The sequence below is a fragment of the Pezoporus wallicus genome, unplaced genomic scaffold (genome assembly GCF_028554395.1).
Source record: "Pezoporus wallicus isolate ANWC-B61680 ecotype Strahan unplaced genomic scaffold, APGP_CSIRO_Pwel_v1 scaffold_6885, whole genome shotgun sequence".
Lineage (NCBI taxonomy): Eukaryota > Metazoa > Chordata > Aves > Psittaciformes > Psittacidae > Pezoporus > Pezoporus wallicus.
In genome coordinates, this window is record NW_026638858.1 from 1,296,997 (window position 1) to 1,311,008 (window position 14,012).

The following is a 14,012-nucleotide window of genomic DNA, read 5'->3' on the forward strand; positions in this document are numbered from 1 at the left end:
AGCCGGGCGTGGGTAAAACATCATGAAAACGGGGCTGAGCGCTCTGCTCCGCCACCGTGGTGGTGGACTACAGCTCCCAAGGCGTACCGCGCCGGCCGCCATTTTGCAGCCCGTGAGGAGAGGGGGGCGCTGCCGCTTGCGCAGGGACGCGTTTGGGGCCTCACCGGAGCACTCCCGAGAGCCTGGGGTGTTGGGTCCGCTGCTGCGGTGGCTGAGGCACGAACGCCGCGGGGTGGGCTCGGCAGCCCTCCCTGAGCGGTCTGGAAAGAAACATGTCAAGCAGAGCGTTTTTCTCATCAGGAAAGCAGGGTTTGGCCACAATGAAAATTTCAGGGGAAGTGTCTGGTTTTATTGTTGGGTTGTTGTTTTCATTTTTAATGTATTTATTTTCTAACCAGAAAACCCCAAGTCACTTGGGGCATAAAACCATAAAACCCATCAATTTAAAAAAAAAAAAGTTTCCATTTCCTATCCCACAAGCACATTTTTTGTGCATGTGTCAAGAAGTGGAATCATGGCTGAAAATGTTTTATTGGTGTTGGCCAGTGATGCCTGATGCTGATTTATTTTTTTTTTCTTGTTTCACAGAAAGTTCACATTTTCAATGGAAATACATTTCCCAAGCGGTTGCAGTATTTAGCATGTGTTAAAAAGATCAGGTTTGCAGTGCCTGCAAACTGTGCCAGGACGTGGCCCTGCACCTTGCAGGACTCATCTCCACCCTTTCCCTGGCTGCTGCTCTCTTAACTGCTTTGCCTGACCCTGTGGCTTCATCATTAAGTTAGTTCCTGTAAAGGCTGTGAGCCTGTAATGTCATACCTTCAGGTCACTCCATTCTGAAGGATTTTCTATAGGCCATTTGCAAAGCTCATCTATGCTGTCATTCTGCAACAAAAGAAATTGCCTTGTAGTCTTGCTTTGATTCTAGTGGCACTAATTTCCCCTCATGGCATCCCAGCCCTGCAACACTGGTTGCTTTGCTGGTGTGTGTTCTAGAGGTAATGCTGTGGCTGTGGCCAAGGAGACTTCACTGGATCCCTTCAAGTGGGGCCTCACTGTGACTCACCCATAATATAAACTGTAGCCACTTCACTTGCATTGAAAGTCTTTAAATACATACTTTTGCCTGCTGGACTGTTGCTAACTACCGTAATTTATGAGGGCTGTGTTTGGAATACATTTGGCAGCAATGATGAAGTTAGCATACAATGTCTTCTGTCTAGCTGGAGTCATGCTCTAGTTTTAAAACAGCAGCTCGAGAGGTGTTTCCCCATTTGGTGATCCTATTTTTTTTAATGTATACACATATGGTAGTATGGTTACAGGCATACAAGCGCGTTCCCAGCTGGAGGGAGGAAGAAGGGAAAACACAAGTCTTCTGGTAGGCGAGCAGGAATGGATAGGAGGAGGGTGGTAAACAGACAAAGGGAGCCAAGAGTAACCTATGGGTGAAGCCTGCTGGTGCTGCATAGCACTGTCTGGGGTGTCAGTCACACACAGGAGTGAGCCTCTGAGCAGGCAAGAAAAGGATGTGAACTGTGGCATGTCACTGTTTTTGTGAGGCTAGAGTCAAACGGGGTACACCATAGACTGGTGCAAACAGTGGTGCTCTTCCGTTTAGAAACCTGGTTCAGTGCTAGATTAGGGGCTAGAGGGGCAGAATTGGGCAACATCACGTCCACTGTCTCCATCATCTGTGGATGCGGGTGCCTTCAGAGACAAGCCCCATTCCTCTGTTTCCAGAGGCTACAAGTTCCTGTCTTTTGTCTGGATGCTGTGTATATTGATGATTAAGGTCACCTTTGGAAGCTGACTGTACCCTTTTTCCTGCCTTTTTGCAGAAAATTTACTATCACACACTGCAGAGAACTGGGGGTGAGCTGCTTTTTCTCTGGTGGCTGAGGACAAGACAGTCTGCAGCAGTCGATATGCTTATGTGTTGGGATTTTTGCTATTGCTTGGCGACAGCTGAAATAAAAATAATGAGTCAGACTGAAAACGAACAGATGGTGAAGCGTTTTCCCCTCGCCGGCATGAACTAAGGTGGCTTGACAAGGGATAGGGGCTGGATCGGAGCTGCAGCGCAGGACATGATCCAAGCGAGTGGGCTGCATCTGGTGCGTGGGCTCTGAGGGTCCAGCTCCTTCACAGAGATGGCCCCATGTGTCTGAAGGAAGCCAGTGCGTCCCTGCATGCAGGAGCAGTGTGTACAGATACATACCAGTATCAGCCCTGGTACTGGGAACCTCATGCTCCGTCCTTGCAAATAAATCTGTCATTTGGTCCCCATCTGGTAAGTATTTCCGCTGCTCTTTGCTCAGAGCCTGGGGTAGGCGCCTGGCTCCTCTCCTCACAGCTATAGGGAAAGTGGCAGGCCATTCCTAGCAGTCGCCCAGATCCTGCAAGCCAGACAGAGCGTTTAGATGCATTTTCACCATCTCCTATGTCCACAAGGACTGTGGAAGTTAATCTGGTATTGCCACATGCAGCTGGTGCTCGGACTCCTGAGGAGAAATGGGGAGGGGAAGGAGTATTTTCCTGTAGGCAAAAAGCAAAAGGCACAGTAGTCCCCACCACATCCTTCTCTGCTGGGAAATCGTTTGCAGGAAGGAAAGCCTACAGATGGCCTTGAAATCCCCCATAGGGTGCGTTTCCAGGATCGAGTGCTCGACACTGCCTCTTCTACACCAAGCTTTGCTTACCCTTGTGCTTGCATTTGCTTCTGGCTAACCTGCAAGCAGGTTTGATTTATTCCAGTGCTGTTCATGTTGGTGCTTTCTCCCACTAAGATAACTACATAAAATTGGTTCCTGTGGAGCAAGTTTTAATGTGGACAGGCTATAAAGGTTTTTATCAGCTTGATTCTTCACAATAACAATGTTGTGGCTGATCTGGAGAGGATCTGCAGGGAGAGCCTACAACCCTTTTTCTGCTAGACACATTGCCTATGTGGGAGGGGAACTGAAGTCAAGAGCAAAATTAATACTCTCTGCAATTACTGAAATTTTACAAAGAGACAAAACCAGTTGGGGGTCTCTGTTAATTTTGATTTAGCTACAGAGTATTTGTACTAAAAAAAAACCCCAACCTTCTCCTAATTCTGGTTTCTTTTTTTTTCTCTTTCCTACCACTGGCCCCAGCATGCCTCATTCTAGTAACAGTAGTGAAGGGCTCAAAGAGGTCCTTAGAACCAGCTGAGGGCCTTGAAATTAACATAAAGCAAAAACCCCCAAACCACAAAACCCTAGAACTCCCTAGTCCTCTTGTTAGAACATGATCTGTAGGAGTTTGTTAACCAACACAGCTTTGTAGCCAACACAGGGTTTTGGATTTACCACCACTAACCCTTGCTCGAAGAAATCTTAGCAGTTTCCTCACAGCCGGCAGGGAGGGATTGTGTGCACACCGTCTCCCCTGGCCTAACACCAACACCTCTTTGGTACTTAGCAAAGCTGTGTTCCAATATGATGGAATGCCCTAGCAGAGCAGGGCCAAGAAACATGGTTTTTTTTTAAGAAAAGGTGTGATTAATTAGAAATGTTACTTGCAACCACTGGCACTGGGTCATTAAAACTCAGGGAGAAATGCCAGGCAGTCCACACTAGTACACCTGGCTGTAAAGTTTGTGTACCCTATAGTGTATCTGCAAGTGTGAAAACATCATGGGTTTCAGTTATGCAGCAGTCTCAGCGCTGGGAGTTGTTTTCTGTTTGCTCCAAGTCCCTAAGCTCTGAAGCAAAAGCATCGAGCTGCCCATGCTTCAGACAAGCTGCCAGAAGCTGCCTCAAGAGCTCGCACTAGAACAGCACTTCTGTGCCCTCCTGCTTTGGTTATGCCCAGTGCAAGGTAACTTGATGCTCCCAGGCTGGGAGTCAGACAACAATACACAGCCTCTAGTTCAACTGCACAGCATGGTACAGCTGGGATTTGGGGGTTCTAGCCTGTGGCTTTATTCACTTAATCATGACTTGGTCAGGTAGTTTATTAGTTCACTCTGTGCTCTGGCACCCACTGATGGCAGATGTTCTTTCACTGGGCCATATTTCCACTCTTGCCTCCTGAATCTTCTCTGGTGCAGCCAGTTTCAGCCCTGCCAGCAAATGAAGTTGTTAAAACACTCACTTTTTTTTTTTTTTTTTTCTCAGAACAGTCTCCTCTGTTGTCAGCAGCTTGCTCTGGAGCTGAAACTCCCTCCTTTCTCTTGACAGGAAGGGCCACGCTGCCATGCCCAGCAAGGGAAATAGCAGGTCAGAGCACATCCTTCATCAGAGCCAGGCAAGGGTAGCTGGCAGGCACAGGGAGAGTGCTTTCCTCACAGAAACCTGCACCATAATCAGTGCTTGCTGAGAGCTGGCTGGGGTTTTTTCCCTCCTGTGGGAACACTGCAAATCTTGGTTAGAGCGTAGACAGCCTCTTACTAGGGAAGGGACATAACCAGTTGATACATTATTGGTCACAGTTGTCTTCCTAGGAAACAATCAGGCACGTTGCTACTTACAACACAAACAGCCCAGAAGCAGCGTAAGAAACAGAGCTCACAAGCAAAAAATAACCTCCAAAACTTCTAATTAGAAACAGTCTAGAGGTTGTATTTTTTTTCCAAGAAACAGTTTGGGAGTGGGGAGGAAAATAATTCTGTTGGAAAAAAATCCCAACTTACGTCTAGTTTACAAAAATTCATGCTTGGGTTGTTTTTGTTTTTTTTTGTTTGTTTGTTTTTGGTGAAAATTCTTGTTTCAAAAAAAAAAAAAGAAAGTATTCCTAGGAATCAGAAGTCCACAGTAAGGTCTCCAGTGAGTTTCCAAGTCTTTCAGACCTTTGGAGAAGAATATTTAAGGGAAGTTTCAGCCAGTGTTGTCAGTGCAATATGAGAACAAGTAGGCTGCAAGCATTCCACCCACCCCTTCCCCTCACAGTGGTTTATCCATGTGGCCTCACATGCTCCTACACAGCAGGACTGCTGTTTTCCAAGAATAACCCATGTCTTCACTTAACAGTCTCTTAAAGGGGCCTGGTTTGCCCAGTCCTCTCCCAGCATCTCAGCTCAAGCATCATGTACAGCTCATCTGTTCCTAGTACGCCACTGTTAATATTCAGACCTGAAGTTCAAACAGAGGAGACTGCATTCAGCCAGGGAAGCTTAAGATCCCAGCTATGCTTCCAGGCAGAGGTTCCAAGGCACACGCCTTGGATGCCAAATACATGCTGTGCTTTGCCTGTTCGTTTCCACGGTTGTTTCTCCCCCTGTTGAACACCATCCCAAGCCCGACAGTGACTCATATCAACTTAATTCTAGCTCCAGAGGCAGGAATAATTTATCCCCATCTGGAGCAACAACAGAACACCACAATCCAAATGTTTTAAGGCATGAAGGAAAGAGAATCACATTCACAGGAAATCACCTAGAAGGGTCAGCTAAGGACTGCATTGCCTGTAGCCCAAATTTTGCACGAATACAAGAAAGAGACAAGCCTGTTCCTCTGGGAGACATGACACAAATCTGTGTGTGATGGAAAGAAACAAGATCTGACAACACATCATTAAAAATCCAGTAACAAGGGGTTTGCTTTGTTTCTTTTTTTATTGTTTTTAAATACAACTTTTTTTCTTTCCAGAAGTCATTATGTCCGACTCCATTAACATTCAGGTAAACAAGTGAAAGAACAACAGATGGGCATGATCTTGTAGCACATGCACAGCTGCTGGGAGCAGCTCTTGCTTTTCTTTGCAGCAGCTGGACATTGCTCTCCCTCCCTCTCCATACCACCATGGGCAATGGCTGGCAGCTGCTGTGGGACACTCCCGCTTCAAACACAGCAAGAAGTCCAAGCCAGGGCAGAGAAAGGCAGGCAGCTGTGGGATCACAGCACTTGGCCTCTCCCCTGGCTCTCAGCCGGGCTTTCCCCTAGTGGTTCAGAGGGATGGGTGGTGGCAGCAATGGTGGCATTACCAAACCATCCATGAAAATCAGACCAGCCCCCAACTGGCTGGCAGCAGAGGGCATTTTGGGCCATTTGGGGTCACTTCAGGAGACCTGGAGTGTGTGCAGTACTGCCACTGCAGCCCTCTTTCAACACAGTCACCCTATTTTTGCAATCCACAGTAACTCCTCCACAGCTGTGCCCTCCCTTCCCTTAAAGGAAGGCACAATTGCAGCAGCCACCGCTGCCAGCAAGCAACCTTTTTGCCTTCCCTCAACACCATTCTGGATGCATCCCCAGCCTGCTTGCAGGCCCCCCTCACAGAGGCTGGAATAACCCATGCTGTTGAAGCCTGGTTCACAAAGCATCCTGGTGTTAAGGTTAACTGGTTGTAAAACCATAGTGGTTCATCACACAATGCACACTATGAGAAATATTTATTAAATTGATTCTTGTTTCATTTCTTAAAAAAAAAAAAGAAAAAAGAAAAAAAGGCAGAAAGAAGTTAAACACACTGCTTTGTGGCATGCTCCACAGTATGAAAAAATCCCAAGCATTCAGTTAAGCTATCAGCGGCTCTGTTTGACTTTTCGATGTGGTCTTTCAATTCAGACCTGGACAGTTGACTCAACTCTCCCCCATCAGTCTCTCTCCTCCTCCCTGCCTCAGCTCACAGCCATTTTCTCAGCTGTCGCTAGGTCCAGGAGGATGCTTCCCTGGAGAGGGAGGGGTTTGCATTTACAGCCCACAATTTCATCCACAGCTTGTTTTTTAGGAGCATAGAGGGGAGCAGAACAATGCCCCATGTTGCGCACACAAATGTGCAGGTATGCAGGAGAGGGTCTGAAGCAGGGCACGGGTCCTACCTACTGTTTCTTCCCCCTTCACCTCAGCCAGCTTTGGGACTGACCAACTGGCAGGAGAGCCCTGTCTCTTTTGGATCCTGAGTGCTTCCAACAGGGCGAGTCCCCTCAGCCCTTCACAGCTCCCTTTCTAGCTCGATTTAACGCAAGTCCAGCTTCACAGGAGGCCAGACTAGTGGAGACCCAAGTGAGTAGTGTTTTTCTGTGAGGGTTTCTCAGCTACTTCAGTTCTTAAGCATGGTAAGTCCTCTCTGTCCCTCTTCTCACAGGGCTGACCCCTCCTGCTACCGCTGATGACCACTGAACATGATGACCACTCGTAACTCTATGGAAAGCATTACCCTCTCCCTGCAAAACCCCTCTGCCCTTTCCCATGACCTTCCCAGCCACTGGCTGTTCCCCTCCCACAGCACCTTTCCTGCAGCAGCCACAGAGACAGGAGGTGGCCAAGGGAGCTGCCTCTAGAGCTCCCCACAGCGACAAACAGCCTCTGAAATAAGCCTGCAAGCAAACTGAAGTCCAGGTGGAACACTGTCTGAGGTTAACTTCCTGCTATTCTTCCTCCCACAGCTCTCAGACTCCCTCTCTCCAAGTACCACTTTCTCACTACTGCTCCTGCTTGGAACAACCCAGACTCCTAAAGCTACAATGTCCAAGGATACACCTAACCTACACCGAGACCCAGTCCATCTTCAAACAGAGCTCCAGCTACATATGCAGCATCAACTGAATACTGAACAATATAAAAAATACGGTATAAGGAAAGAAAACAAATTGAAATGCTTAATGGCATATTTATATCATTTATCAACACTCAACAAAAAAGGCAGCAAGTTACACATCCATTCTGTATGCTAACAATCCCAATGCACATATATGTAAACACCCATGCTTGGTTGATGCATATACATACAGCCACAGAACAGAGTACATGACCTGAAGGAGCTACACTGGGGAACCGGGAAGGTGTTACCTACTGCAAAACTTGTCTCATTCTTGATGTGCACAGTGTGGACATTCAGGGCAGTGTTGCTTTAAGGCTATTTCTAAGGCTGAATCTTTTTATGTCCAACCCCTCAATCTGAAGTAATGCTAAAGCACTTCCTCCTCTTATCCAGCACAACTTGATATATATATATATATATATATATATTTATTTTCACCTATATACTTTTTAAAGGCCCTGTATACTAAAAGGTAGGAAGAAGAAAGGGGGGAGTAGAAGGGGAGGGAAGCCTCCGAATGGATCAGTTTACCCCAGCGCAGGAATTTCCTATCCTGTAGTGGCAAAGGCCATGGCAGCCATATGCAGTGGATAAGATACTCATGTAAAATAATCACAGGTCTCGCTCCCTATCCTGTCTAAAGCTCTTTCTTGCAATGAAGGGGGCGAGTGAAATACTTTCAGAAACAGAAATATTCCTGAAGTGGGGGTGGTGAGCAGTGGTTTCATTTCCTCCCCTTATCTGCTTCAAGGTGGCAGAGAGCTGAGAGATACTATAATTTCTATCTCAAGTGCTTGTATGGCTAAGGAAAAGGCTTTGCTTAAAAATATATATCTATAGAACTATACATATAGATCATCTTTTTAGAGACACTGATTTTATTACATAGCTTCTGGGTTATTCTCCCCCTCTATCTACATGGTAGTGGAGTGGCATACAACAGAAGCCACGTACATCGAATTGGCAATCAAAGCTTACCAGGCTACAAGAAAGTGTTTCACCTGGTACAATCTAAAATCCTCAATTCTCTTGCTTTGATAAGCTTATCTCCTGCCGTTGATGTAAATGGAAGGTCTTAAAAATAAACTGTTTTATTTTCTCCCCAGGTCAGGTTATGACAATTTCCCAGCAATATTACAGTGTGCAACAATACAAGTAAGGAAAACTACACAAGAGAGTGATGCAAAGATGATAGTTTAAACACATATGCATATGGCTGGGAACCCCCAAGCATCATCCTGCAATACATAAATGCAGGATTTCTAAGGTTGAGGACTTCTTTTTTTAAAAAAAAATTTCCTCTTTTATCCAATATCATTTTTATGCAAGAATTAGCCTAACAGCAGAAACTTAGTACACAACCAGACTCTTCCCAAAACATGTTTATAAAATAACACTGAAGAAGGTTAAAAGTGACCCAATTTTTTTTTTATATTTGAAAAACCAGAACTAAAATTCACCCCCAGACACTGACCCTTTAATACAGTGAATCAATGAAAATGAGCCAATTTATAAAGTTACAGCTGAACCAAAAAAAAAAAACAAACCAAAACCCAATAAAAAAATCCCAAAAGCCAAAGACATTCCCACTCATCAGAGAGTAAAATTTAAGAATGACTTCTGTTAAGAACTGGCATACTGATGCAAACAGGTTGGAGAGGAACAATACACCTGCATTTACCCTGGAACATGTCGCACCAAGGCGACAGGGGCTATTTGTTCTCCACTCTCCAAGGGAGGTGGGGCAATGCTAGGAAAAGATGAGTACAAATGAACAAAAAAAAGCTAAATTCTGCTTCAGCATCCAATTATGTGTATAAAAAAAGTTGGAATTGAAAAAGAGAGTAAAAATCAAGGCAAAGTTTTCTGGTAACAGGCTGCAGCTTTCTCCCCTGTACATCTTCTGCCAGCGTTATTTCTGAATTACAGAGGGTGGGGAAGAGGGAGGAAAGACTCATCTCCTGCTACAGCTGCTTTCCCCATCACACAAAACTGATGTGTAACTAATTCAGCCACAAGGATATGGGAGAGTTTCATTTATTAAAAAAAAAGTACTTCAAAATAAAAATGGTGAGTACTGTACGGTAATATTGAAGTATTTATATACATAGTTGTCTTTTGTTGAAATGTCTCATGGTCACTTGGTGGCACTTGGGGTCCCCTCTAGCGCCATCTGCTCTGCTCCCCCCTTCCCCTCCCCATCTCACGGCTCAGTAGACGGAGCTGTTCCTTATGCCGCAGCACAGCACCATGCTCAGGATCATTTCAAAGATCTGTTGGGAGACATAGGAGCACCAGTGAGGCACCAATAAGAACAATGCAGGAGCTCCCCCGTGCCATATGAACACTCTCATGCCGAAGACAAGGGCGGAGGTCCTGTGTCTTCAATTCAGTTTTCATTAGCAGTTGGTCATTCGAGATAAGATGATGTTCTCCCCTCTAGCTGGCAGCAGTGGTGGTTACTTTGCAAGCATGGCAGCTATGCAGCAAATGCTTCAAGATCCCCCCAGGTATTACAGCCCAGCCTCTGCGCACAAACTGGGTTACCAGCCCATGCCACCCACCACTCACTGGGGAGCAATCCCACCATGTCAAAGAACGCAAATCCCCTCCCACTGCAGGCTGCAGCGACAAAGCATGGCAGCCTGAGAAACAAGGGGGTTTGGAGGCAGAGAAGAGGCTCACTGGTGCTCTGCCCTTCTGGATGGGGTTGCAGGTGCTCACCAGAAGCCTGCTCTAACATCCCAACCCCGCAGAGGGGTGACAAAGCCCTCTGTCTTGCCACATCCCAGAGCAGCTGGTGTGCAAAGGGCTGCCACTGCCGTTGAGCCTCAGGGGCATGTGGAGGAGAGGGATGGATCCAGCCTAGCTGGAACAGGATGAGGGCATCCTGAGGTGGCTTTTTCCCATCTCACAACAGCAGGGCACTACACAGTCACACTTACCATGATCACAGCGACCACGATGGCAACAATACCGATCACATACAGCTTCCCGGAGAACAGCTCATCAATTTTTTTGTGGCAGTTGACGGTCTGAAGCAGAAAAGCATGCTGGTCAGAGAGCCTGCTCTCCCCTTGCCTGCCCCTGGTACCCAGAGAGGCAAGTCTGCTTTCTCCAGTCCCACTTATGTTCCTGGGTCATGACTCTAGGACTTCCCACCAGACTTCACCCCTCTGTGCCTGTCAGCCCCTCAAGCAGGAACAGCAAAGAAAGAACTGACAGGAACCTCCAACATCCCTCTACACCATCACCAAACAAATTAAATCTCTACCCTTTAACCTAATTCCCAGTAAATCCCCAAATTTCCCTGGCAGCCAGGTTTCCTCACATGGGCTGCACTGAGCAAAAAGCAACCATGCCTACCTCAAAGGTTTTCAGGATGGAGTCCTTTCTTGAACAGAGGTCTTCTCTCCACAGGGGAGCGGTAGCTCCTATTACATTATCAGGACCACAGCAGTCCAGCTGTATGTAGAGAGGGGAAAAAAACCCCAAACAACCCAACAAAAAAACATCATTAGGAGAAGCAAACACTCAGGCAGTGCTCTCCCCACCATTAAACATCCTTGAAGCTACCCACAACTGAGGAAGCATCTTGGAGGGGAAAACAAGGGAGGGGGAATAACTCTCCAAATTAATTTTTTCTTTCCATGAAATGCAGCTGTTTCCTGCAATAGTGGCAGACAGAGCTGATGTTGGTATCCTGGAGAGTGAACCCAACTCTCTCCAGAGATTTTGCTTCCTGCTGAGCAGAGGAAGTATTGGGAATAGTTCCTTAGAGCAATATTTTTCTTCCATTTTATTTTACTTAAATCAGGGGTGCTGAGGTAAATGAAAAGCAACTTAATTAGAGCTTGAGGCAGACTTCCCAGCACAGTGTGAAGGGCAGAATACTGAAGAGGGCACAACTCTCCTTCTTGACATGTGAGAACAGCAAACTTGACAGGCATGTAGGACCATCTGCTTTAGACCCTGCTTTTCCTATTCATTCCTGATCCCTGTTTTTAATCCTCCTTCCTCCCACATTCTCATTTCCTCTGGCTGCAAGAAACTGCTATGGAGGGGAGATTTCTACTTGGTAAGCAGGCAGCAAAATCCCAGTGCTGAGAACACAAACACATTTGATCCACTTCCTAAGCATCGAAAAATCCAGTGTTGCCTTCACTCCCCGCCCAAGGACTTGTAGCTCAACTTACTGCTTCTGCCTCAGTGCGGACGATCAGTCTGTGCGCAGAGACAGCCATTGCTCACCACTGACAAACCACATGCAGAAGTTAACTGTGTGTCATTCACAGCATGCAAGATCCTATCTATCAGCAGGTGCTTTGGCCAACTGCATGTGGCCTGAGCAGAGTATGCAGCAAGACTGCTGACATCCTACCGTTTCATGAAAGGTCTTCACCACAGCTTTGCCGTTGTTTGCGTCTGACTCTGCCATGAGCGCCTGTTGAAATGCTTGATCGTAGAACTGCTTCACATCTTTGGCTATCTAGGAAAGACAGGAGGAAAAACTCCCTTTCAGGCAGAGGAGAAGGAAACCCATCCAGTGGATGGGTTCGGTGTCTGAAAGGGAAAGGTTCCTTCCAATGGCACACACAGGTAGAAGAGCAGTTTTTAAATAGATTTGCACCCCATTTATTTGCACAGGTGTGTGATGAAAATAGCCCTGTCTTTCACAGGGCCTAAGTCCCTCCAGCCTCAGGGTGTTAAGAGCAGCAGATATTAAGAACCTCATCCACCACTCAGCAGGTTCCAGAAAATGCTATCCAAGTGCTCCACGAGCATTCTCTATCAGGCAAAGACAGACAAGGCCCAGAGGGTGAACCACAAGATCCGAGATAGCCTTCAGCCCATGTGGATTTGCTGTTTGGCTCAGAAACAGCTTGTTCTGAAACACCCGACACATGGAGACAAAGGAAGCAGGTAACACATGTCCCACTGAGGCTTCAGAAGCAGGCAGGACATGCTGATGAAGTTAGGAGGAGGTGGGGTGTGCAAGCAAAGCTGCAGTAGATATGGGCACCTAGGCTTACTGTCTGGCAGGAATCTGGGGGGTATTGGACACTAAAGCCTCATTTGGGTGGTTCATTTTCAGGGAAACTGGCCTTGTGGCTTCTCTTCTAACACCCTCCAATAATTTGGGAGAGAAAGATGAAAAGAGGACATGGCAAGAGAAGCAAAACAAAAAAAAAAAAAAAAGGAGTAAGTACGGAAGGGAAAATGCTTTCTCTTGGCAGTGCAGGCTGGATTAGCAAAAAAAGAAACAGCAGCAAGAAGGAGCACAATTTCAATCAATTATCCCAGCATTTCTTTGTCACTGCTCAAGAAAGTTTGCTTTGGAGGGCAATGTTCTCCAATCAAAGCATTTGATTCTGGTACATGAAAAATATAAACTAATAATCCTATTTCTTGCCTCCCCATCCTGTACGTAAAGCGTCTGTGGAAGAGCAACCCTGTGCCTGTGTGAGAGGAGATGACTGTCCCCCCAGGGGCTGCAAACCCAGGTGGAATGAAGCCCCTGCTGGGAGCAGCTCTTGGTGGCCAGATCACAGCACTTCCCTCCAGCAGGTGTTGCTCCCCAGACGACTCTGGCCAAAGTCAGGTGAAGCAAGCCGCCTGCCTTGTGAGAAGGGACTTCTAACCAGCCCCATTCATCACACAGGCTGTGAAAGCAGCTGACGCCAACAGACTGCCACTGTTCATTTTAAACTGCAAAATTAATTTTAGGGACTGAAGTCATTGCTCTTGTATTGGCAAATCCTAAATTTCTCAGCTTTATGCTCTGATGGCCAAGCACCTTCTCCCCAGGATGGAAAGCAACATACATGGGGGGGTGTTGCCTCCTTACTCAGGCTCTGCTTTTTTTGCTGTTGCACATCTTGGACTCTTCAGGATTCACAAACTAACATCTCCATGAAACACAGAGCCTCTGCAAAGGTTAATTAGTTCACCAATTAGTTTCTGCTAGGAAACATACCCTGCCTGCATAATATGTTTAGCCATGGAAGAGTTTATTCCAGTGAAGTCATGCACTCTCTGGTGAATGACTACAAGGGTGTTCCCACTCATGGCTGAGCTGGTCATCTGCAGCCTACATGCACGTGAAAGCTGAGCAGGCCACCACCTACTTACATGTCTAGTTTACATCTCCTAGTAAATGCATTTCCTGCTGTGCCAGAGAGTCTATCCTGTGTTCTGTGCAAAGCCTTAATGGCTGAGGGATCAACACCCAGCCCACAACATGGCCACAGCTCTCATACACTGATTGTTTTGCTCTTCAAGACCAAACTCAGTATGTGTGAGCACATGAGACTGTAGTGAAGAGAAGGTGTAAAGCTGCAATTTAAGTCCTACCCTTTAGCTACCCCCCTTCTGGCCAGAGGACCTCATCCTGGCCAGAGGTCCCTTGGAGGGTGCCTGGGACAGAAACTTCTGCCCCTCATGCATGCAGTGATCAGCATTACTAACCAGAAGCAATCTCAGTCCCGGCTGACCAACAGCCA

General features: G+C 46.7%; 1 protein-coding gene across 2 annotated transcripts in view; it reads right to left on the reverse strand.

Moving 5' to 3' along the window:
- Positions 1–6,395: 6,395 nt before the first annotated feature.
- Positions 6,396–14,012, reverse strand: part of CD81 (CD81 molecule) — a 33,785-nt gene continuing 26,168 nt past the window's right edge. The window contains exons 5-9 of one of the 2 annotated variants that reach the window (XM_057412855.1): positions 11,891–11,998; positions 10,876–10,974; positions 10,455–10,544; positions 9,717–9,782; positions 6,396–9,259 (exon numbers count right to left, since the gene is read on the reverse strand). In XM_057412855.1, the coding sequence (XP_057268838.1) occupies positions 9,720–9,782; positions 10,455–10,544; positions 10,876–10,974; positions 11,891–11,998 (360 nt within the window). In that variant the 3' untranslated portion in view covers positions 6,396–9,259; positions 9,717–9,719. Of the gene's footprint in view, positions 9,783–10,454; positions 10,545–10,875; positions 10,975–11,890; positions 11,999–14,012 lie in introns of both variants that reach the window. The other variant, XM_057412854.1, reaches the window with a different exon arrangement.